Source organism: Pelodiscus sinensis, chromosome 1 (genome assembly GCF_049634645.1).
Source record: "Pelodiscus sinensis isolate JC-2024 chromosome 1, ASM4963464v1, whole genome shotgun sequence".
In the NCBI taxonomy this organism is placed as follows: domain Eukaryota; kingdom Metazoa; phylum Chordata; order Testudines; family Trionychidae; genus Pelodiscus; species Pelodiscus sinensis.
In genome coordinates, this window is record NC_134711.1 from 89,372,646 (window position 1) to 89,396,176 (window position 23,531).

Sequence of the window (23,531 nt, forward strand, 5' to 3'; positions counted from 1 at the left end):
GCCCGTCTGCAGGGAGCTTGGACCCTCTGCGGAGAGGGACTGCTGCTGCGGAGCAGCCTCCCTGGCCCACAACCCCATGCTGCTGCCTCCGGGGAGCTGATGCTGGGGTGAACCGCGTTTTAACCCAGCTCCCCCCAGCACTAGCCTCCCCCCACACTCCCTGCTGCTTATGAAGGAGGCAGGCAGGTCTGCAGATCCAGCATGCGTGGTGAGCCTGCTTGAAGGCTGGCTCCTCTGCATATTGGCTCTGGCTGCCCTATCACCCTCCGCGCTGCTGCCTCTATCAGGCTTTTAAGCCAGCTTCTCATGGGCACCAGCTCCCTCCTTGCTGCCTAGGATACAGAAGCAGCAGGGTGGGGTTGCAGAATATGAATGTAGTCAACAAGATTAACCGATAAGACAAGGCTTATCAGTTATTCATGTAGCTGTCTACACACTGACATCCCTACTCTCAGGGCCAAAGAGCAACAGGAGAGGTGAACGGAGATGAACCAAGAGACACACTCCCCCACAGTGCTGTGGCTCCATATGAAAGCTGGATGGACTTTAGAACCTTCCCCTTTACCTTGATGTGGAAATCCACAGGGATGGTCCTGGCTCCCACTAGCCTTTTCATGAGGTACCCCCTCCAGTCTGTGTACTTGGCGTGGATGGCTGTGTAGGCACAAAAGGTAACAGCTCAGGTTACTTGCCTGTTATAGTTAACAATGCATTTAACCCCCTCCTTCTCTCCAGGAACTGCCTGTCTAAATTCCCAATGTTCTTCTGATTCAGATACACCAACGATCACTGGTCTTTCACTCCCACTCATTCAGACACTGCCATGTACCAGCACAATGTGAGGTTTCTGATGAGCTCCAGGAGCTTTGCAACCATGTGGCATAGAAAGCAGAAGAAAATGAGTTCATATTATTCTTTCTATTATTGTTGCACCAAAGAGCCCATTAGAGACCAGAATCCCATTGTGCTTGGTACTGTAAGCACACAGAACAAAAAGGCAGAAGAGTCCTATTTACAATAGTGTCTGGTACAGTTCATGGAGTCTTAACCTTTGCAAAGTACTGTACTCCTTTCAGTTGTCTGATTTGCCTTGCATATCCTTAAGTTCCATCTCGCTTAAAAACAACTTGCTTACAAAATCAGCCATAAAAATACAAGTGTCACAGCCACACTATTACTGACAAATTGTTGACTCTCTCATTTTTACCATATAATTGTAAAATTAGTTGGACTAAACACATTGTACTCATATTTCAGTGCATAAATATACTGAAGCAGTATACACAAGTAATTGGCTGCATGAAATCTGAGTTTGCACTGACTTTACTAGTGCTTTTTATGTGGCCCATTGTAAAATTTAGGCAAATATCTACAAGATGAGTTGATGTACCCTGGAAGACTTCTGTGTACCCCTGGTTGAGAACCACAGCTCTAGTCTGACCTCTTCTATAACACGGGCCATAGCACTTCCACAAAATAATTCCCAGAGCAGATCTTTTAGAAAAAAAATCCAATCTTGCTTTAAAGATGGTCAGGGATGGAGAACAACCCCTTTGGTAAATTAATCCAAAGCCATAGGAGGTAGGGGAGAAGATTGAGATAGGCTGTGGAAAAGGAAATCAACTTGAGTATGAAACTGACATATCTTGACTTAATTTCTATTTAATACCCCCACCCCTTAATACATGATCTTTTTGGTTTAGGAAGGGTGGTCGCAGTTCTTCCCATCATCCTCCTAATCAACCAGAGGGAGCTGTAGAGAGAACAATGCAAGGAGATGCTTTCGGAGAACCAAGGGAAATGGATACTTTATAACAGAAGACAGCAGTGGATCTGCATTCCTGAGTGTTACAAATGTGACATCACAGGAAAGAAACAAATACTGCAACATGTGGAGTTAAAACACTAGCACTTCCTCTCCCAACATGGCACCAAATAGGCACTCACTCTGTGGGGGCACCAGGATTTTGCTGTTGATAGCACACCAGCCAATGGGATGAATGTCCACTGTGCCCAGGTTGCACCAGAAGTCATGGCTGGAATCATTCTCAAAGCCCTCATATCGCAATAGCGCCCTGTATCCTGTAGGAGACAATGAGAGATGAAAGAGATGCATTAAGTCTTGATTGTTTCTCTGCTCTGGTTAGTTTGTTTCCTAAAATGCATTCTCCGGTGCTACATAAATACTAGCTTCAAGTAACTCAAGTGGAGGACTTCCACTTCTCTTGGAATGCTAGCGCACCCTAACAGAGCTTAGCAACACCAAGTCAAGCCACAAGCCCTACTGGTTTACCTCTGTTTAGGTTCCATCTATTCCTCCTAAACAATTATTTGCCCTCCTTGGCATTTCCCCCTTTTCAAAGACCCCTGGAAGGCTCTTATAGCCCTGTTAAATTGTCAAATAGCCAGGCTAGATACATTCCGCTCTTTTAAACATTCCTCAATAACTGCCAATTCCTGTTAGTTACTGATAAGCCTCTCAGAAACCTACCTGCAATCTGGATGACAGAGGCGATCCAGTACACCCGGCTGGGGAGCACAGCATCACTATTCAACACCTCCACCTTCATCCCTTTTATCACATCCTCCCATTGCTCAAACAGCGGCACCTGAAAGATTGGGGGCAGAAATGAAGGGAAAGAGATAAATTACCATTCTCTACCACACTGCATATTTCTGCAGACACAATCTTCCTTTTGCTCACAGAACTGTGCTCCAAAATTCATGCTTTTATTTAACCCGCAATTGTTTCTAGCCTGTAGGGTTGCAAAGAGAAACAGCAGCAACATGAATCAAGCATAACCAAGGAACCATTGCCTTCCTGAGTCTGCAGACAGTAAGTGCAGAACCAAACTCTTCATTTCATCTCAATGGGGGTATTGATTTTGAAACCTAGAGATGGCTTTACCACATAGAACAGTGGTTCCCTAACTTTTCGGCATCACGCCCCCTTTTTGATTTTTAAGAAACCCTCACGCCTCCGCCTCCCTCCCCAATAGCAGCAAAACTTGTTGAGCAAAACCAAACAAAGGAACTGACCGGGGCTGAAAAACAGAGAAACAAAAATAGCAGGGGAGGAATTGACCAGGGGAGGGAGACTGGATTGCCTCACGCCCTCCCTGGAATTTCTTCGGGGGGGCACGCCCCCCAGTTTGGAAACCCATGACTGAGAACATGACAAGACTGAAATTTCCCAGTTCTGGGACAAGCAGCAGTGACTACATAACTTCAGATTGAGAAAGTGTTTTCTATACCTCTAGTGAGCTAACTTTGACTCTGCAGTGCCAGTCCATTAGGACAACAATGATAATGACCCTGGAAAAAGAGACGTAATTAATTGCCCCATGGATGCTGATTACCCGCCAGTTGCCAGGCAGCTAGACACCAGTTTGATTTCAGGAAGGTCAAAGTAGGTGCTACTGCCATGACAATAGCCATCATGCCTGCAGGCTCTAGAGTGTTGTGTGGGGGTGAAGGAGGGAGGGCGGAGCCTTAAGCAAAGTATCCAGTGTGCCAGAAATCACTGAATGACTTTAAGTATTAGGATTTGCATACTGTTTAGGAGCCATCAGTAGAACTCACATGGCCCTACTCTCACATCAGAGGAGCACTGCACACTGGTGACACAAGCTCCAGTATCACAGCCTGGCAGGCATCCGAGCACCTGCATAAGACCATCAACCAAAGCACATGCCAGAATAGGGAAAAATTCTAGAATGGATCAGAGGGAGGGGGAATTATTCATAGAATAATGACATGAATGGTGTCTCTACCCCCCACTGTGATTGTAAGTGTGTAGCCATTGTTACCATGCCTGATGAAACCGCTTCCCATGACACCCACCCACAGAATACCCTTACAGCTATATATTCAGCAGAAAGGTGGCAGAATAGGTTTTCAGGGGCTGAGAGCAAGGCAGAAATACCCATTAACTTGCAATGACAGCATAGGGACAAGCAGAACTGTTATAATATCCGCTTACTGCATAACATATGTGAAACTAAGGGAGATGACTTCTATGAAAAACATAGCAAGGATGCAACCACCAGGCAGCTGACCAGGCATGCAAAGAGTGAGCTACAAGATAGACCCTCACTATGCACATACTTTTCAAGTGCTAACAGACAGGATTTTTGCATTAGGACTCAACCTCAGTGCAGCAATCTCCCTTTGTGGCACAGGTGACCTACAATCATTATCCCCCTTCTCTTAAGGCTCAGCTGGACACCAGTTTACACCTTGATTCGTAGTTTTCACTGGTAGTAGCCACATTGTTTTCAATGGGACTACTGACAAGAGCAGGCACTAGTAAGCATAACGGTGACAGGTTTAGGCCCTTTATTTGAACAGCGTGAGAGGTTATGGCAGAAAGCATTCAGGGTGTGTTGAGGGGCCAATTGGTACAACTAAGAGAATTATGCAGCATTAGAGTGGAAGTAGCACCTGCTTGAGTAGTGATGTGGGAAGAGAATGGTATGGAGGAATAATTCAGTGCAGTATTACAATTAAGAAACAGCAGGTAGGTTGCTTAAGTCAGCGAGAGGGTCTCTTGTAAAGGAATATTTTTATTAAACATCAAAGGTTATATGCCAGCAGCAATATCAAGACATAAAAGCAAAGTGAAACAGATCATAGTGGCCGCGTTGTTTGAGCCACATTTTCCCTTGAACCGTGGTTCATTTTCTTTTGGAATCATCTCTTCCACTCACACTTCTCATTTCAAAAAGTTCTGATTCATTTTCCTGTCCTCCTGGTGGAACCTCCCAGGTCTCTCACAGACAAGCCTCATTGTAGCCACTTTCTCATGCTTGCACATGAATTAAGAGCCCTGGCACATGTTCAGGAACAGGTCTTGTCTGCTCTTCTTCTGGTCTCAAAGATTTGTGAACCTTTTTACAACTGTGGATCTGGTCAACTTCCACCAGCCTGCTCTAGGACTTCTATGCTATTGTAATGGCCACTGAAAGGAGGAGAGTGAACAGTCAAAGCAATAGAACAAAAGTAATAAGTTTCACATCAGTTTCAAACTGTAGTTACTTCCAGCAAGGTAATTCCTTCTCGGTCTGTAGATGGCAAGGACATTGCATTACTATTGATACACCACTTCTAGTAATAAGGGTGGTGTGAATGCTTGTTAATGGGACAGAGGGAGAAGAACCAGGAGTTCTTCTATCTAAATTGGGAAATGTGGCTTAGATCTCTGGCCTACATTATAAACATACAAAATTGCACCAGTGTAACAATCTGTTTAAATCACACTTCCAGTTAATTCAGAGCAATTCTATATTGACACTGCTAAAATTCACTTAATCCCATCTTACAGATGGTCAGTTTTAAAGCAATGAGTGTCCACGCTAGGGATGTTAAGAACCGTGTAATTCGTTAATCGTGTAGTCAACAAAAATCTTGTCAACTCTACATTAATCGATAAGGGTTAGCACTGCAAGTACTCAGTCTCAGCTCACGCTGGGTCCTGGAATCAACCCCCGCTGCAGCTCTGCACTAGAAAACCCTTTAAGAGCCAGCGTGTGGGCAGGCTAGCTCAGACTCGGCTCACACCAGACCCATGCATCAATCCCCACTGTGCTCTGCAATTAATGCAGAGCCGCAGTGGGAGTTCATGCTAGGATCCTGCCTACAAAAAATTTTACTTGCAGAGTGGGGAGGGGAGAGGTGTTGCTTGTAGCCAATAGCATTATCTGACAAGCAGCTGCTTATCAGTTAATCATTTAAATCCACTACAGTATTACATCCCTAATCCACACGTGGGGCCTGCAATGGTTTAAACCAAACAGGGTATGTCTGTCAGCAAACACTTCTTGTGGGCCAAAAAGGATCTTGTAAAACGTCACTTTACAATCAGCTCTGGGCACCGAGCCCTAGACCTCTGACTGGGCAGGGCTGATTAATCACCTGTGAAACGGTGCTGCCTTGCAGGTTAGAGGGAACATTGGTCGCAGGCATGGGAAAAGCCAAGGCCTAAGATTAATTGATGTCTATAAATGTAGAGGATTTTACTGCTCATCAAGAGACAGTTGGGAACAGGCAATGCAATTATGATATCCCCCACACAGGCTATGCTGTGTTTGCTTACTCCTTTACTAGTAATATACGCCGGAATGTTTTCCATACATTTAGCAGCAAGGCGGACTGATGGGACATCGCAGGTAGATGAAGGAAGCAAGCTAGTTAGGCAGTCTGCATTGCAGATGGGGCAGATGTGAGATTTTTATCCATGACTCATGTAGCCAGTGTGCCCAGTTGACTAGTGACTATTTGAGTAGTCGACTATTTTGAGCAGTCGATAAGCATAGGCTTATCGGATAGTCGAGTGATTACTCAACTGCTCACTTCTCCCCCATCCCCTGCAGACACACAGCAGTCCCAGACCTCATGAGAGCCGGGACTGTTCAGCACTGGGCTTGTGCTGGCCCCAAGAATTAACCCCGCTGTGGCTCTGCACTTTAAATGCAGAGCCACCACAGCAGTAGCAAGCACCCTCACCCCACCCCAACTCCATTGACTAGCCGATAGAAATTCCATCGACTACTCCATTAGCGTGGTTCAGGCAGGGCCTACGCAGGTGTTTCCACCTTTACTAGGAATAGAAGCTTATGAGGAAAAAGGAAGGAGGGGCACATAGTACGGAACCTGAGAAGTGGCAGGGCAACCAAAACAGCCTAGCTGCTGAGGGATTTGGCAAGTGCTGCAGAGGCATGTGGTTGGGGACTGATTACTAAAATAAGGGGGGGAGGGGAAAAGAAGGACATTTTAAACCTCATCCAAGGTTATATCTTCCCTTCTACATACATCAACAATGGCATCTAGAAGACCCTTTGCCCAAACCCTGTAAATCAGCTCCCCCAATACTACCGTAAGAAGCTGCATACCTTCTGCTGTACGGGGCCCCATCTCTCCTGATTCCTAGTTCTGCCAACTCAGTTTGGCTGTCTTCTGATACAGAGTTCCTGGAGACTGGCAACATGACCAGCAGCTCCAGTGCAGTTCCTTGTCAGGCTGGTCCTTCTTAGAGTCTCCTCAACAATGCATTCCATGTTGCCTCCATACTAGTTAGCAGCAAGACAGGCACAGAGGAAGGATGGAACCATATCATACTAGATCTTGCCTGCCTTCATCTCCTCACAGCTTCTGACATGCCACGTGATGTCCATCTCAACCAGTCACTAAGTTGCCAGGTTATACACTAGTCAAGCTGAGCTGGCCAGGAACTTCTCCACTCCCTAAACAGGCATCAGAGACCACACATCAGCCTCACGCCTGCAAGCAGTAACCTTGTAAGATGGTCTCCTCCAAGACAAGCTGGCAGAAGAATCAGCTGGTTGCAGAAGCAAGTGATGTTGCTTGCTGTGACAACATGGAACCCCATGGTAACAGTGTATGCAATGCTACTCATACAGTCAGGTGAATCCTAGCCCACTAGAGCCATAGACAGCAGCACGTGGATCTTTAGCAGGAGGACCATTAGCATCAGTAGGGCTAAGACAACAGGAGAGCTCCATCCATAGTAGCACTATCCTTGTTGATACCAGAGAAGCAGCATCTGTTGGCTTTGCCAATGGCCATAGCCATGGTGTACTGTCACTGCTGTGTCTGGATGCGACGTGTACCAGGGGCAGCATAGCAGCTAGCACACCAATACCCTCAAGTCCATCACATGGCCATGGAGTAAGAAGAATGAAGTAATACCAGAGAAACCAAAGGCATTATGCTGTGGGTGCCACGGACTTCCCGCCACTCCCCCCCCGACAAGGGTCAGGCTGGGGGCGGGGAGATTAGAAGTAGAAAACTAGTCTGTGTCTCAGAGTTTGGAATTCTCCCACTACAAGCTTGGGAGGGCAAAGTCCCAACCTCCCTCCCACACCACCTCTAAAGGCCCCACGTCAGTTTGGCTGGGACTGACTAAAGCTCAATCCATTCTGTGACTTTTCTGTCTCAGAGACTACAAGATCCCTGCCCATTTTCCTTCTGGGAACAGATTATGCTCCCTCCACAGGACTCCAGCATGGATAAGACTCCAGCCCTGTCTGAAGGCAGTGGGGAAGTGTGGTATCAAGCCTGCCTATCCCACATAGCTTCCCCACCTGCTTCTCACTCATACAGATAGAAGCTAATAACCCCAGGTGCCATGACATACTGCACATTAGCAGCAAGGCACAGAAAAAAAGGAGAACTCACATGTTTGAAGCAACTGACAGGGGCAGCCTTGTAACCATGGTCCTGCAGGTATTTTCCCCAGTCAAAGCCCAGGACAAGGGCTGCAGGAGGACATAAAAGAAGACTGTCAGCATCAGCTGGTTCTGAAGAGGATGGAGAACACATAGCCCGTCTAACGCACAGCTTCTTCATCAACCCCCACCGCACTTACCATCTTGACCTGTCAGGGTTCCATCTGCCAGTTGCCCTGTCCCCTGGGAATGGAGGAATGCCCCAATTTTGGCAGACCATGCTGCCTTGTGCAGGACTTTAGCCTTCTTTGTAGGCGGTTTGCCCTGCAGAAGACAAATAGAGGAGATTGGGATCTAGAGGCACAGAGATAACATGTTCCTGAAGGCAAGGTGCAGACATACCTTCCTATCTCTGGCTTAAGAAGAGTGGGACCCTTTGGTAGGGATGAAAGCGACTAATCAACTAGTTGACTATCCGATAACAAAAGCAAATCGGATAGTTGACACGCTAGTCAACTAGTCTCCTCCCGCCCCCCGCTGCCTCTATCAGAAAGAGGCAGCGGGGGCACGGGAGAGGAGGGGATGCTTGCAGGAGCCGGTTCCTTCCAGCTCTGTGGGAGGAGGCAGGGGTGCAGCAGCAGCATTCTACCTTTGAAATGTACAAGAGTCCCCACTGCGGCTCTTGTACATTTCAAAGCAGAAGCACCGAATGGAGCCTGGTGCCAGTGGGGAGACTCAGAATACCCCAATGGCCCCAGGTGGCATTTCAATCTTTGAAATGCACAAGAGCCCCTGCTTGGGATCTTGTACATTTCAAAGGTGGAACGCTGTGCAGCACTTCTGCCTTTGAAATGTAGCAACAACCGGGCAGGCTCTTGCTATATTTCAAAGTGGAAGCACCCTTACCGACTAATCGAACAGTCGATGGAAATTCTGTTGACTACTCGATTAGTTGATTAATCTAATTTTTACACCCAGGATGTCCTTGTACTCTCAAAGAAATAATGGAGGCATCGAGACCCTCCAGCAAGCATTATCTAGTCCTTATTAGCAGATTGTTCCTTTTTTCCCCACACGCTCATCCCACTTTGATTCCAGAGTTTACTGGGTGGGTATCACTCACCTGCAGTCTTGCGAGGATGCTGGCTTTCTTGGAGTTTGAAGAGTAGCTCCTGGAGCAGGAGACACTGCAGAAGCGTTTGGTCTTTGAGAAGAATGCTTCCCTTGTGCCCACGATCCCACACATTTCACACACAGCTGAAGCAGAGGAAGATGCACAGAATGTGAGCTGAGGGTATTGCATTAACCCTGCAAGGCTTAAGCTAAAGCCTGCAACGCTACAGTACCAGGAAGAAGAACTAGTTTGGCTTATCCCAGCAGAACCCTGAGCACCTCTTGACATAACTCAGAGTGCAGAACACAATCACTGGGCAGTCGCAGTCCCACTCCCTAGGCATGTGTATTAAGCAAGACCACCACACATATCCTGAAGCACAGTACTGCTTTCAAATGGATCCATACCAGTTTCTAATCAGCTATACACACTGCATGCAATAAAGAGGCACAACGGTACCTGGCTCAGAGCCACTGTCCTCCATCAATCGGCCTGTGGTGGGCGGATGTAGTTGCAGAGGGGAGGTGGGCAGCTCCCCAGCTTCACGATCAGCCACATCATCATCACTAGATTCATCCAGGCAGGAGCTGCTGTCACTGCCCATGCTGCTGTTGTAACCCCGGAAGCTGTCATAACCCCCAAAGAGGTCCAAGTTGTCATCGTCATCGTCTTCATCCTCCTCGTCCTCATCCTCCATCCGTTCCAAAGATGACGTCTTGTAGCAGAAGGAAGACAACAAGTAGCAGAGGAAACCACTCTTCAGAGCCAGAATTTGCAATATAGCCTCAGCACAGTAGGGCTCTCCCATGAGGCGTAGGGAGGGGAAACCTGATGTGGCTGTTAAGGTAATTCTACCCCAAAATCAGGTGTGACTCATTTGGGACAACCCCCTCAACCTGAAGCAAATCCTTTCCAGCAGCCAACATCATCACACCTCATATGCTTACCAAGGAACCTGCCCTTGCTACAAACCCCATTGCCTACTCTGTCCATACATACAAGTGACACCATCATAAGCCCTAACCACAAAAGCCACAACTTCAGAGGCACATCCTCTAATGCGATATATGCCATCAAGTACCAGCAATGCCCCTCTGCAATGTATATTGGCCAAACTGGACAGTCTCTACGACAAAGGATAAATGGACACAAATTGGAAATCAGAAATGGTAACATACATAAAACCCGTCATGTCTCTCAATCAAGGATTTAAAAGTAGCCATTCTTCTACAAAGGAATTTCACTAACCAATTACAGAGAAAGTCTGCAAAACTGGAATTCATCTATACATTTGGCACCTGTTACCTTACTCTAAACAAAGACATTAACTAGCTGGTGCATTACAAAGCCAATTTCTTCTGTCATTAACATCTGCATTTCCACATCAAAAGCTACGTATGGGAGACATCCAGTCCATTTAATTAGCCTCAGTAACATAGGTCCTACAACTGACAGGTGGTACTTCTGATGTGTTTTTATCTATATAGGTTTCTGTTATTTCCACTCCAATTCATCTGATGAAGTTTTGCCCCCAAAAGCTCATGATTCTATATATTCTCTAAGGTGCCACAGGACCACTTGTTTTTATGGTCACTGGCCCTTTTCTGCTCTCAGGTGGTAAGTTAGTGGCATACGCTTTTAGGGCACAGCTATTCAACAAACGGGCTGCAGTCCGTTTGTTTACAGCCCATAGTGTGGTTTGGGTTTATGTGGAGCTCAACACATGGCCCATGGGTGGGATCCTTTGAACATGGCCTCCACTGGGAACATGCTCCACAATGGCAAGGCATCTCCCAGGCAGGATGAGCACTGAAAGATGCAAGCAGACGGGCTGGCTAGAACAGACGAGAACAGGGTGTCAGGAGGAGGTGCCGGGAGCACCGGGGCATTGTGGGAAGTGCTGGTTGCTTAGCCTTGTGGGCAGAGCCTGAGAGGTGCTGACTGGTTTACACTGGCCACATTTGGGTCCGGTGCCGCAGCTTAAGGCTTAATCTTGGTATTTGTGCCAGTCAGTGTGAAAGAAGCTATTTGCATATATTTGCATGTATATGCAACCACACTTAAGTTGCAGCCCTCGACATGTGCTGTGAGTATCATTGTGGCCCTCAAGGCTTCCAAAGTGGAGTAGCCCTGTTTTAGGGTCTGAGCAAAACTTCAGCCTCCAAACATTGTACTTTACATTGCTTTCCCTATTCTTCCCTCCCCAAAATAAGAACAATCACATACATGCTGGGACACAGAGAAACAGATTCTGCCTTGGAGTAAAAATGATCTACAGTAAAACTCCGATGGTCCGGCATCTGATGGTCCGGCACCATCAGGAACCCGGAAGTGCTCCAGGCACCCGGACCATTGGAGCTGCTCTGCCCCCAGCTTCCCCAATTCAGCTGCTGCTAAAACTGACCAGCGGCTGAATCGGAGAAGCCTGGGGCAGAGCAGCTGGAGTGCTGCCGGTTAGGTCCCGTAGTGCTGCCCCTCAGAGCTGCAGGACTCAACCCGGCAGCACCCCAGCTGTCCCCGATTCAGCCGCTGCTGAAACTGATCAGGGGCTGATTCCAGGAAGCCCGGGGCAGAGTAACTCTGCCTCCGGCTTCCTGGAGTCAGCCGCTGATCAGTTTCAGCAGCGGCTGTCTTGGGTACACCTGGGACAGAGCAGCTGGGGTGCTGCAGGGTTGGTCTGGTAGTGCCACGGGTTGGCGCTACCAGACCAACCCAGCAGCGCCCCAGCTGCTCTGTCCCAGGCATCTGGATTCAGCCGCTGTTGAAACTGACCAGTGGCTGACTCCAGGAAGCCCGGGGCAGAGTAACTCTGCCTCCGGCTTCCTGGAGTCAGCCGCTGATCAATTTCAGCAGCAGCTGACTTGGGGACACCTGGGGTAGAGCAGCTGGGGTGCTGCCGGGTTGGTCCAGTAGCGCCGAGGAGCAGGGCTGCGGGACCAACCCGGCAGCACCCCAGCTGCTCTGCCCCAAGCATCCCCAAGAGCAGCTGGGGTGCTGCCGGGTTGGTCTTGCCGCGCCACAGGTCCAGCTGCTCTGCTGCAGGCATCCCCGATTCAGCCGCTGCTGAAACTGACCAGCAGCGGCTGAATCGGGGTCGCCTGGGGCAGAGCCGGACTATCGGAAGGGGGGGTTATGAGGGGTCTGAGGTGGCATCCCACCCCACCCCAGACCCCTCATAGCCCCCCCTTCCGATAGTCTGGCAAATCTGATAATCCAGCACCCCCTGGGTCCTAAAGGTGCCAGATTATCGGAATTTTACTGTATTAAGGCAGCAGTTCTCAAACTTTTTGGGCTCTGGAGCACTTTACATGCGTAAAAATGTATGCAGCGCCCCAGCGGACCCCTGATTATATGATTTGTACCTATCAATGTTTCTAGTTTGTCACCCTCACGGAGCCGCTGAGCACAGTTTGAGAAACACTGTATTAAGGAACACAGGGCTTCAGGCTGCTCCCACCGAGTCTGAACTCTTCCCCAGAGGCAGTGTCAGGAGCACCGTTCACACCTACGGCCATGGGGTAGAAGAACCAAAAAGCCGACAGCGAAGGCGCCACTGAGTGCAGTCCCACCGCTCCAGGAGCCTGGTCTACCCCCAGCCGGGCCCATTGCCGCACCGCGACCCAGACCCTTTTACAAACTGAATTCAGGAAAGCGGCTGCGAAGGATCCTTCCGTGCCCAGCCCCTGGGCGGAGCGGGCTTCCCCGCCCACAGCCTGGCGCCAGGGCAGCGGGAAGCCGACGCGGATCCCTGGGCAAGGCGCTGGATGGGGGCGTCTCACAGGGGCCGCCGGGCTGCAGCGCTGGGCCCCCGGAGTCCCGCGGGGCGAGAGGGGGGCGCCGGGGCGCGCGCAGGGCCCGGGGACGCAGCATCTCTCTGCCCCGCCGCTCACCTCGCCCGGCTCCGGCTCCAGCTCCATGGCTCCCCGCGCCCGGCTAAGAGCAGCTGCGCCGGACACGTGCTGCCTTCCCCGACCAGGCCCCGCCCCACGGCCGGGCATCACACGCTAGCCACGAGCGCGTTAGCTTCACTGTCCCCCATGCACCGGAAAAGCCTATTGGCCCGTCCCTGCTGGCCAATCCCCCGACAGGTTGCTTAGACACAGTAAACGGGGGGGGGGGAGAGCGCCTTCCCGCCGCAGGGCGTTCTGGGAGTTGTAGTTCGCTAAGCCCGGTAGCTTGGCGGAAGGAAGCCACGGGGAGGCCGGAGAGGTTACTGCCCCGCCCGGGCACGGTCTCTCCTTCCGGCTGCGTCATTCTCCCGACAGCCCCGTGCACGTGAGGGGGGGGGCGGAGCTCTGGCAGTGCGCGCGCAGGCGGGGTGGCGGCACGCGCCCCGCCCTCCGCGCCTTGAGGCGGTCGGAGCAGCGAGACGCCGGGCCCCGGGGCGCATCGGTGCCGGGAAATGGCTCCGCCCGGGCAGGCTCTGCTCTCCCGGCACAGGCCCGGCCACTGCAGGGGGGCCCGCCCCGCCCCGCCCCGCCCCGCGTGTTACTTTGCCGGGTTTCCCCTCGGCCCGTTACGCAGCCTGGAGCAGCCTGTGGCCCAGCGGGGCGGGCGTGTGGCCCGTGAGCCATTTTGTTTGCCGTTGCACCCTGGAGTTGGGATTCTGCTGGTTCCCCCCTGTGGGTGTTACTAGTGAGGGGCACGTGCAATGAGGTGCATGCTGAGTGCACACAACACTGAGAGCCCCCGGCTCCTTCTGCAGCCAATCAACCTGCTGCTTCGGTTCGATCGGTGCCCTGCAAATGCTGCGTGTGCAAGTGCAGTTAGTGAAACGACCCAGTCCCGGGAGACTGGCTTGGTTACAACTATCCTGTAGCCCCCTGAGACAAAAGAGGGCCAGTCATGCTGCCCCTCACAAGGCAAAGTTGGCCTTCACTGGCCTAAACAAAAAACAGGACTATGCTGCGCTTTAAAGACTAACAAGATGGTTTATTAGGTGATGAGCTTTCATGGGCCAGACCCACTTATTAGCTCATCACCTAATAAACCATCTTGTTAGTCTCTAAAGTGCTACATAGTCCTGTTTTTTGTTTCAGCTACACCAGACTAACACGGCTACATTTCCATCACTCTTCTCACTGGCCTAGACCATCTAAACTAAAGCAATGTTGTAATGTATTTGCACTGCTGCCTTAATGGCTCTCTTAGCAGCAGGGGAGAGGTTTGCTGTGGTTCCTTCCATAACCTCTCTGCAATGGGGCTCTGAGGCACTTTCCTTTGGGGAATGCAGTTTATATTAGTGATATGCTTGAGTACAGTCTGTTGTCACGGTCCTGGTCCTAACCAATTGGCAGCCCTGGGCGACCACCCAGCTTGCCCATAGGGTTGCCAGATGGTTTAAAAAATATACCAGACAAAAATTTGTTGAGGAAAAAAAAAGGGGGGGGGAGGTCGGGGAGTAACCAGGGGCATTCGGGAGGTCAGGCCAAAATGTGGTCTTCCTGAAAATGGCAGCCCTGGGTAACACCCAGCTCACCCACCCCTAAGACTGGCTCTGTCTGTTGTGGTGGGGTTGCCAGGAGTCCAGTTTTTGACTGGAACACCCACTCTGGTGGCTCCTGTCAGCACTGCTGATGGGTGGGCATTAAAAGTCTGGTTGGCAGAGCAGGCAGGCTCTGTAGCTGGTTCCATGGTGCTCCCAGGAGTTGCCGGGCAGCTTCCTCTGGGTCTTAGGTGGAGGGATAGCTCAGGGGGCTCCACGCACTGCCTCCAGCGCCAGCTCAGCAGCTCCCATTGGCTAGTAACCATGGCCAATGAGAGCTGAGAGGGTGTTGCCTGCAGGTTTGGACAGTATGCAGAACCATGTGGTTCTGTCTCAGTGCAGGAGCTGGAGAGAGATGCCAGCAGCTTCCCTGGACCACCTGAGAACACTGCCAAGAACTCCCTCCCCAGCCCCTTCCTGCACCCCAAACCATAGCCCCACCCCAGAGCATGCACCTCCAGCTCCTCACCCTATCTTGCACCCTGACCCTCTATCCCTGCCTGAACATTGAACCCCTCATTTCTGGCCCCAACCCAGAACCCCCACCACTAGCTGGAGTCCCCATTCCCTCCTGCACACCTGTCCCAGCTCTCTCCTGCATTTCAAACCCTGATATTTGGTCAGACCTGGAGCCCGCACCTCCAGCCAGAGCCCTCACCCCAACCCTTCCCAGGAGTCTGCCTCAGGGTCCTGCAGAACTGCTGGCTGGGAGTGGCCTAGGTAAGAGCCTCCCGGCCACAGCCTGCCTCTGGTACCCCAGCCCCTCCAACATCCGAATTCTCTGCCCCAGGTCACCATCCAAACTCTCTGCACTCCCTCTCCCCTCTTTCCCCAGGTCACAACTCTTTCCCAGACCCTGCACCTCCTCCTACATTCCTGCCCCAGGCCAGAATTCTCTCCTGCATAACCATACCTCCTCCCAGACCCTACACCCCAAAACCCTGCCCCAGGTCACAATCTCCTCCTTCACCCAAACTCCCTTTCTGACCCCACAACCTGTCCTGCACCCCAACCCCCTAATCCAAGCTCCCTTCCACACCTAACCTTCATCCCAGACCCCCTCCATAGAAAAGTGCAGTCCTTGATCACTTACCAAAATCTTGGAGTGTTCTCCCGCCCGCCCCCCCATCAAAAATTATTGCCCACTCTTGGTTTAGATACTTAGAATCATTCTCTGTCCCTCTGCTGCTCATTTTAAAACTGCCACAGAGCACTTAGGGATCTTAACATTGCATCTGAACTGCTCAGATAATCTATTTTGTCCGGGGTGTTTTACGGAAGAACAAATTCAAGCTGGTATTTTAACAGGAACCGAACCAGAACCATAATTTTGTTCTACCCATTGATCTGGAATTAGAAGCGGATCTAAAATGAAAGAATATTTGTGTACTGACTAAAATAAAATTTCAGCATTTTTCAGCTAAATATAATGTCCAATTTGTTTCACAAGCAGCAGGAATATCCCACTCCTCATTTTTCATTAAATATATTTAAAAAAGTGCCCCTCCCTCTTTGACCAAGCAAGATGAATGTCATCATATAAAGCAGAGCCATCCCTGGGGTGAATCGGGGTGACTGCACCCGGCCATGTTCTTGGGAGAGAGCGGGGGGTTCTGCAAGCCGGCACAATTATTTCCAGAACCAATCTTGAAAGTGACAAGATTGGTCCTGGAAATAAAATATTTGTTACTTCTGCCCTGAGCCCCACATGTCCCTCAGGACCCTTCTGATACAAGGCCACTGTATTCAAACTCTCCCCCCAACCCACCCCACCCCACCAGTTTTATATTCTGTTTTTTTTCCAGTTTGGAATTGAAAAGTTTCATGGTTGAGCTCAAACCTGGATTAAAAAAGTAAAGCAAGTTCAGCTGAGCCATTCTGGAGTTATAGGAGCTGGGTAGAAATACATCACTCTAAAAGGCACACTCATACCTTGTTTGGGAGGGGGGATTAGATAATTTTATCCATTGGAGCTTCTGCCCTAATTTTAATCTGTCAGTTATTGTGGGGAAATTCATATGAACACAGCTATTGATTTATTGAAATTGATTACCTACTCTAAATTTAAGTAGATCAGTTGTTTAGGTTTATAAATCATCAGTAAGCACTTGCTACTATACTTTGGCTATTTTATATAACTTAATTTTTAGGGCTGCTGATTAATTGCAGTTATCTCACACAATTAACACAAAAAATTGTAATAAAAAAATCATTCACAATCACAGTTTTAATCATATTGAAAAATAGAATATTAATTGAAATGAAATATTTTGATATTTCTCTACATTGTCAAATATATACATTTCAATAACAACATAGACTATGAAGTATACAGTGCTCACTTTAGTAGTTACAGTAAAAATATATGCACTCTAAAAATATTTTTCAATTAATCTGATGATAGTACCATAGTGCAATCTATTTATCATGAAAGTGCAACTTACAAATGTAGATTTTTTTTGTTACATAACTGTGCTCAAAAACAAAACAATATAAAACTTTAGTACCTCCAAGTCCATGCAGTCCTACTTCTTGTTCAGCTGATTGCTTAGAGCAGGGGTCTCCAAACTACGGCCCGGGGGCCGGATGCGGCCCGCGAGGCCCTCTCATCCGGCCCGTGGAGACCTTTTTGGATTCAAAGGCAGAAGAAGTGAGATTGTTTCAAAACCCATTTGAAGCAGATGTGGCCAGTTGCCCAGATGAACTGCAGCTGGAAGTCATTGAGTTGCAAGCAAATGACCTCCTTAGGGACAAGTTCAAAATAGGACTGGTGGGTTTTTACCAGTTTTTGCCCAAGGAAGACTTTCCTAATGTCAAAACTTTTGCATCAAGGTACCTTTCAATCTTTGGAACAACATACCTGTGTGAACAAACATTTTCAAGAATGAAATACGTGAAGAACAATTTGAGAACAAACTTGTCCGATGATAATCTCAGGTCACTGTTGATGTTAGGGACAACAAATCTAAAGCCAGAAATGTCTGCTATTTTGGCATCCAGGAAACAATTTCACCATTCACACTAATACAGGTGTTCATGTGTAGTGTATGAATGTGTTATTAAATAATAACTGAATAAAATAATATTAAATAAATAATTAAAAACAACATCCATGTTTTGATTGTTTTTTATTTGGACCTCAAGTGTGTAGTCGGCCCCCGAACTGCTGTTTGATAGTTAATGCGGCCCTCGGACTGAAAAGTTTGGAGACCCCTGGCTTAGAGAAAGAAGTTTGTTTACATTTATGGGAAATAATGCTTCCCACTTCTTATTTACAATGTCACCTGAAAGTGAGAACAGGTGTTCTCATGGCACTTCAGCAGTCAGTACTGCAAGATATTTACATGCCAGATATTCTAAATATTCCTATGCGCCTTCATGCTTTGGCCACAATTCCAGAGGACATACTTCAATGCTGATGATGCTCGTTAAAAAAAGGTGACTGAACTCCCTGTGGGTGTACTGCATGTCTTCTGCTCTGTTTTACATGCATTCTGCCCTATATTTCATGTTATAGCAGTCTTGGATGATAACCCAGCACATGTCCATTTTAAGCTCACTTTCACTGCTGATTTGAGAAAACACAAAGAAGGTGCCAGTGTGAGATGTCTAAAGATAGCTACAGCACTGAACCCAAGGTATAAGAATCTGAAGTGCCTATAGTAAATCAAATATAAAGCAGTCCTTATTTGTCAATGATTTGGGGTAATAGAAAGGTTCCCTTGTAACCACTATAAAGGTTACACATGGGCCCTGAAACAAAATGCAGGATCAAAAGTGCTGAGTCAAGGTGTAGTCAGCATTAAGTTTATTGGCTAATATTCTGTTCTAGAGAAGAAAGTTTGGCATTTAGGAGGGCCAAGGGATGTTTCTATGCACTACAAAAAGCTGGCTCTGTGCCCTAATAATAGCAGCTAAGGCATAAGACTGTGATTCTTATGTTTGTACAAAAAATTTCATTCTTTTCTTTTAAAACATCTTTGCATAGCAGTGTCTCACTCTAGGGCTATGTCTAGACTGGTATGATTTTCCACTAATGCTTTTAACGGAAAAGTTTTCCGTTAAAAGCATTCACGGAAAAGAGCATCTAGATTGGCACGAATGCTTTTCCGCAAAGGCACTTTTTGCAGAAAAGCATCCGTGCCAATCTAGATGCGCTTTTGCGCAAAAAAGCCCCGATCGCCATTTTCACAATTGGGGCTTTTTTGCGCAAAACAAATCTGAGCTGTCTACACTGGCCCTTTTGCGCAAAAGCTTTTGTGCAAAAAGACTTTTGCCTGAACGGGAGCAGCATAGTATTTCTGCAAGAACACTGACAATCTTACATGAGATCGTCAGTGTTCTTGCGGAAATTCAAGCATCCAGTGTAGACAGCTGGCAAGTTTTTCCGCAAAAGCAGTTGCTTTTGTGGAAAAACTTGCCAGTTTAGACACAGCCTAGCTGTCTGGGCACCTATCTCCCACCCATTACAAAGATAGCTTCCCCAATTATCACCTCTAATATCATTACCTCATAGACATTAACCTCTTCTCCTCATTCCCCCTCTGTTCTAAAATCTGATTTGTCTATTTTATGTGTTCACTTTTTTTGATTGTATCCCTTTGGTATATATAGTCATGCCAATTTTCTTTCACTATTTGATCTGAGGAAGTGGGTCTGGCCCACGAAAGCTCATCACCTAATAAACCATCTTGTTAGTCTTTAAAGTGCTGCATAGTCCTGTCTTTTGTCTAAGCACCAGAGTGAGTCACAGACAGTGAAAGACAGTGCTCAGCTGTCCAACCCATGTGCCCTGGCCTGATCTGTAGACAGCCCCAGTCTGCTGGGCAGGTGAGCCTGCACAAAACAGCCAGGGAGGGTCAAGGGGAAAGGAGCAGCAGCCCCTTTATCATCTTAAATCTAGTGCAGAGGGTCCCAGGATGTGGGAGATCCATGGTTCAAGACCCCTCTCCTTATGCTGAGAAGGGATTGGAACCATTACCTACCCCCTCTCAGCTGGGAACCTGAACCACAGAATTATACAATGCAAGTGGGTTTTACCCATGAAAGTGTATGCCTGGATAAATCTGTTAGTTTTTAAGCTGCAACAGGACTGCTCGTTGTTTTTGCAGATACTGACTTACGTGGCTACCCCTATGGTACAGAGTTATAGAGTCAAATTTCTAACTCTGTTTCTGGACCAGGCCATATTATGTAGTCCATTGTTTCATTAAAGTGGCACACGTCTGTAGGAGAGATTGAGGGAGCCCCCACATGAGAGATCCCTGTTCAAATCTCTTTTCACCAGACAGGGTGGGACTTGAACTGGGGGTTTCCCACAGCATCGGTGGATGTCCAGTCTTCTAGGCTGAAGGTTATAAGGGAAGGCCTCCTTCTCCCCCCATTCCTGCATTTTGTTTCAGGGCCCATGTGTAACTTAGGCAGCAGAAAGCCTGTCTTCCCTCATTTCACAGCTCTCTAGCAAAGTGAGGTACCTCTCTGGAGCTGGGACTTAAGCACCTGTCTCCAGTGAGTGGCAGGGTTAAGCACACATCCCTCCCTTTGTCACCTCCTATTGGCTATTTTAGGTGGCTCCCCTCCTAGCACGCTGGTTTTGTGGACCACATTCTAGAATCTAAGGTGTCTCTCTCTCCCCATTCAGTGCATTGGGAGCTCAGCCTAATGCACGCTTTGTGGCCCATAATGCTGGGGTTCTAGAGATTTTCCAGGCCCCTACAAGCTGGGTGCTGTGGGGCTCAGCATTGCAATGCCCAAGTTCCTTCCTGGATGCCATCCTTGGTCCCAGCTCTGCGCAGTTCAGCCTTCTGAAAGATGTGGCTTAGCCCAGCAAGAAGATGCCTATTGGAAGGAATCATTTGCACAACTCACACACATCACTGGGTTTGCCATTAAACTCTAACTGCTCAAAAGAGACACCCCAGCGTCTCTGCGGACAGCTCAATGAAGGGCAGTGGGACTAGGAACGCAATGGTGAGTTAAGGCTGCCTAAGGAATGAGAGGGAAATACTGAAAGGCTACGTCTAGACTGGCATGATTTTCTGGAAATGCTTTTAACGGAAAAGTTTTCCGTTGAAAGCATTTGTGGAAAAGAGCATCTAGATTGGCATGGACGCTTTTCCACAAAAGCACTTTTTGCGGAAAAGTGTCCGTGCCAATCTAGGAGCGCTTTTGCGCAAAAAAGCCCCGATCGCCATTTTCGCCATTGGGGCTTTTTTGTGCAAAACAAATCTGAGCTGTCTACACTGGCCCTTTTGCGCAAAAGCTTTGTGCAAAAGGTCTTTTGCCCGAACGGGAGCAGCATAGTATTTCTGCAAGAAGCACTGATTTCAGACAGTAGGAAGTCAGTGTTCTTGTGGAAATTCAAGCGGCCAGTGTAGACTGCTGGCAAGTTTTTCCGCAAAAGCAGCTGCTTTTGTGGAAAAACTTGCCAGTCTAGACACAGCCAAAATGTCCATCTAGAAGCCCATGATTCACCCTTGCGTGGAACAATGCACTGAGGTTTAACTACCCTCTCTCCAAAAAAGGGGGTGCAGAAAGTGAAGCAATTCAGATACAGGAGGGGAGAATGCACAGACTGGAACCATTTAGTTGAGAGAAGGGACAAGATAAGTACCGTATATACTCGAGTATAAGCCGACCGAATATAAGCCGAGGCACCTAATTTTACCACAAAGAACTGGGAAAAAATATTGACTCGAGTATAAGCCTAGGGTAGGAAATGAGGCAGCTACTGGTAAATGTAAAAAATGAAGATAGATACCAATAAAATTACATGAATATTTATTTCAAAGAAAAACAATAACCTAGCTCTGTAAGTGGAAAAGGGGGTCAACAAAAACAATATGGTATCAAAAATACCGTAACTTTAAAAGTACAATAACCTTAGCTCAATCAGCAACCAAGCTAACACACAAGAGCTAAAATCCTTCAAAACTGGAGTTCTCCTCCTCATCATCTGTATGTCCAAACAGAGCTTCAGCTGGTGTGAGGTTATCAGCATAGACATTGTCATCATCACTGTACTGTATGAATAATATTTTAGCTTTTTTTTTAAATGTTGCCTTGACATACATTTTAAGCAGCCACAACCCATAGCTCTTTTCCTCAGGTGTCCCGGCTTCCTAGCTGTTTTCGTGTTTTTAGCTGAGGGAAACTTGCAGATGGCAACTCCCTCTCCACATATACCATTCCCCTGACACAGAGGATAAAATATTTCCACAATCCCTGGGCAGATCCTGCTTTCCATAAGGATTTTATCCTTTCCATTCAGGCCCCTTACCTTATCTCTTCTCTTCAGCCTGCGCCGAGCCGCGCTTCTGCCTCCGGACCCGCCCCCTGCCCACAGCACAGTGACAAGCCAATCACTGGCAGTCACTGTGCAGCCAACAAGCCTATGTATGTGCGCTGTTCATCGCACATACATAGAGCTTTCAGACCTCAGAAATTGACATGAGATACTTTGATGATGAATTTACAGCGCAGTCCATAACAATAACACCTCCTGACAGATACGACAACCTGGATGCCTTAGAACCTGACCAGCGTACTCACTTTCCTCAGTTCTCGAGACGCTGACTCGAGTATAAGCCGAGGGGGGCATTTTTCAGCACAAAAAATGTGCTGAAAAACTCGGCTTATACTCGAGTATATACGGTATCTATACAATAGGCCTTAACTGGAAAAGGCATTCTGCTTACCCACTCCAGAGTAAAAGAACAAGCAGACAGGCAGTGAACTCTGACTTTTTTTAAATACACAAACACACACTAATATCACAAAATACAACTTAAGCCAAAAGATTTAGGAAGAGACATTTAAATGGAGAGTGAGGATAGTCACAGTTATGTTAAAAAGGAAAATAGAGAATTAGAACTAGAAGTAACAAGGGCTAACACACAACTTGTCCCACACACAAATTAGTCCATAAAGTGTGTACTAGAGCAGTGACTCTCAACCTTCCCAGGCTGCTCTGCCTCTTTCAGGAGCCTGATTTGTCTTGTGTACCCCAAGTGTCACTGCACTTAAACCCTGCTTGCTGATACAATCAGACATAAAAGTATCATAGCCCCACAGAAAAAATGCTGACCTCATTTCTCTCATATAACTACAACATTCATCAGAATATAAATATTGTACTTACATTTCAGTGTATATAGTACATAGAGCTGCATAAACAAGTCATTGTCTATATGTAATTTTAGTTTGCACTGACTTTGCTAGTTCTTTTTATGTAGCCTGTTGTAAAACTAGGTCAATATCTAGATGAACTAATGTACTTCCTGGAAGATCTCTGTGTACTACCAAGTGTACATGTAGCCCTGGTTGAGAATCCATGGACTAGAGAGCTTTTTGTACCATCATTGGAAATATCTGATACTGAACAGAAAGACTAGACAGAGCACCTGGTAGCATGTGGTATGGTAGTTTACAACTTCAAATGCAGGTTTCACCCAGCACTATGCAAAGATTTTTTTTTTAGAGAGAGAAACCTTTTGTAAAAACACAAGACTCACTGTCTTATGGCTTGTTGGATTTATGCCTTATCTGCTGTTATTAGAGCACAGCTTTTTATAGTGCATAGAAACATCCCCTAACCAAACTTTCTTCTTTAGAACAGAACATTAGCCAATAACTTTAATGCTGACTAAACTCTGACTCAGCACTTTTGACCCTAGCAAGGCATTGTCTAAAACACACCAAGGAAGACCCTCAATAATGGTTACCAGGGAACCTATTTCCTCAAACA

General features: G+C 47.7%; 1 protein-coding gene across 3 annotated transcripts in view; it reads right to left on the minus strand.

The window, feature by feature from the left end:
* The window catches only part of L3MBTL2 (L3MBTL histone methyl-lysine binding protein 2), a 73,146-nt gene that overhangs the window by 12,289 nt on the left and 37,326 nt on the right, over positions 1–23,531 (minus strand). The window contains exons 2-9 of one of the 3 annotated variants that reach the window (XM_075936317.1): positions 13,191–13,210; positions 9,760–10,015; positions 9,310–9,443; positions 8,387–8,510; positions 8,197–8,276; positions 2,492–2,609; positions 1,948–2,082; positions 566–654 (exon numbers count right to left, since the gene is read on the minus strand). In XM_075936317.1, coding sequence (XP_075792432.1) covers positions 566–654; positions 1,948–2,082; positions 2,492–2,609; positions 8,197–8,276; positions 8,387–8,510; positions 9,310–9,443; positions 9,760–10,015; positions 13,191–13,210 — 956 coding nt within the window. Of the gene's footprint in view, positions 1–565; positions 655–1,947; positions 2,083–2,491; positions 2,610–8,196; positions 8,277–8,386; positions 8,511–9,309; positions 9,444–9,759; positions 10,016–13,190; positions 13,382–23,531 lie in introns of those variants that run through there. The other 2 variants (XM_075936321.1, XM_075936308.1) reach the window with 2 other exon arrangements.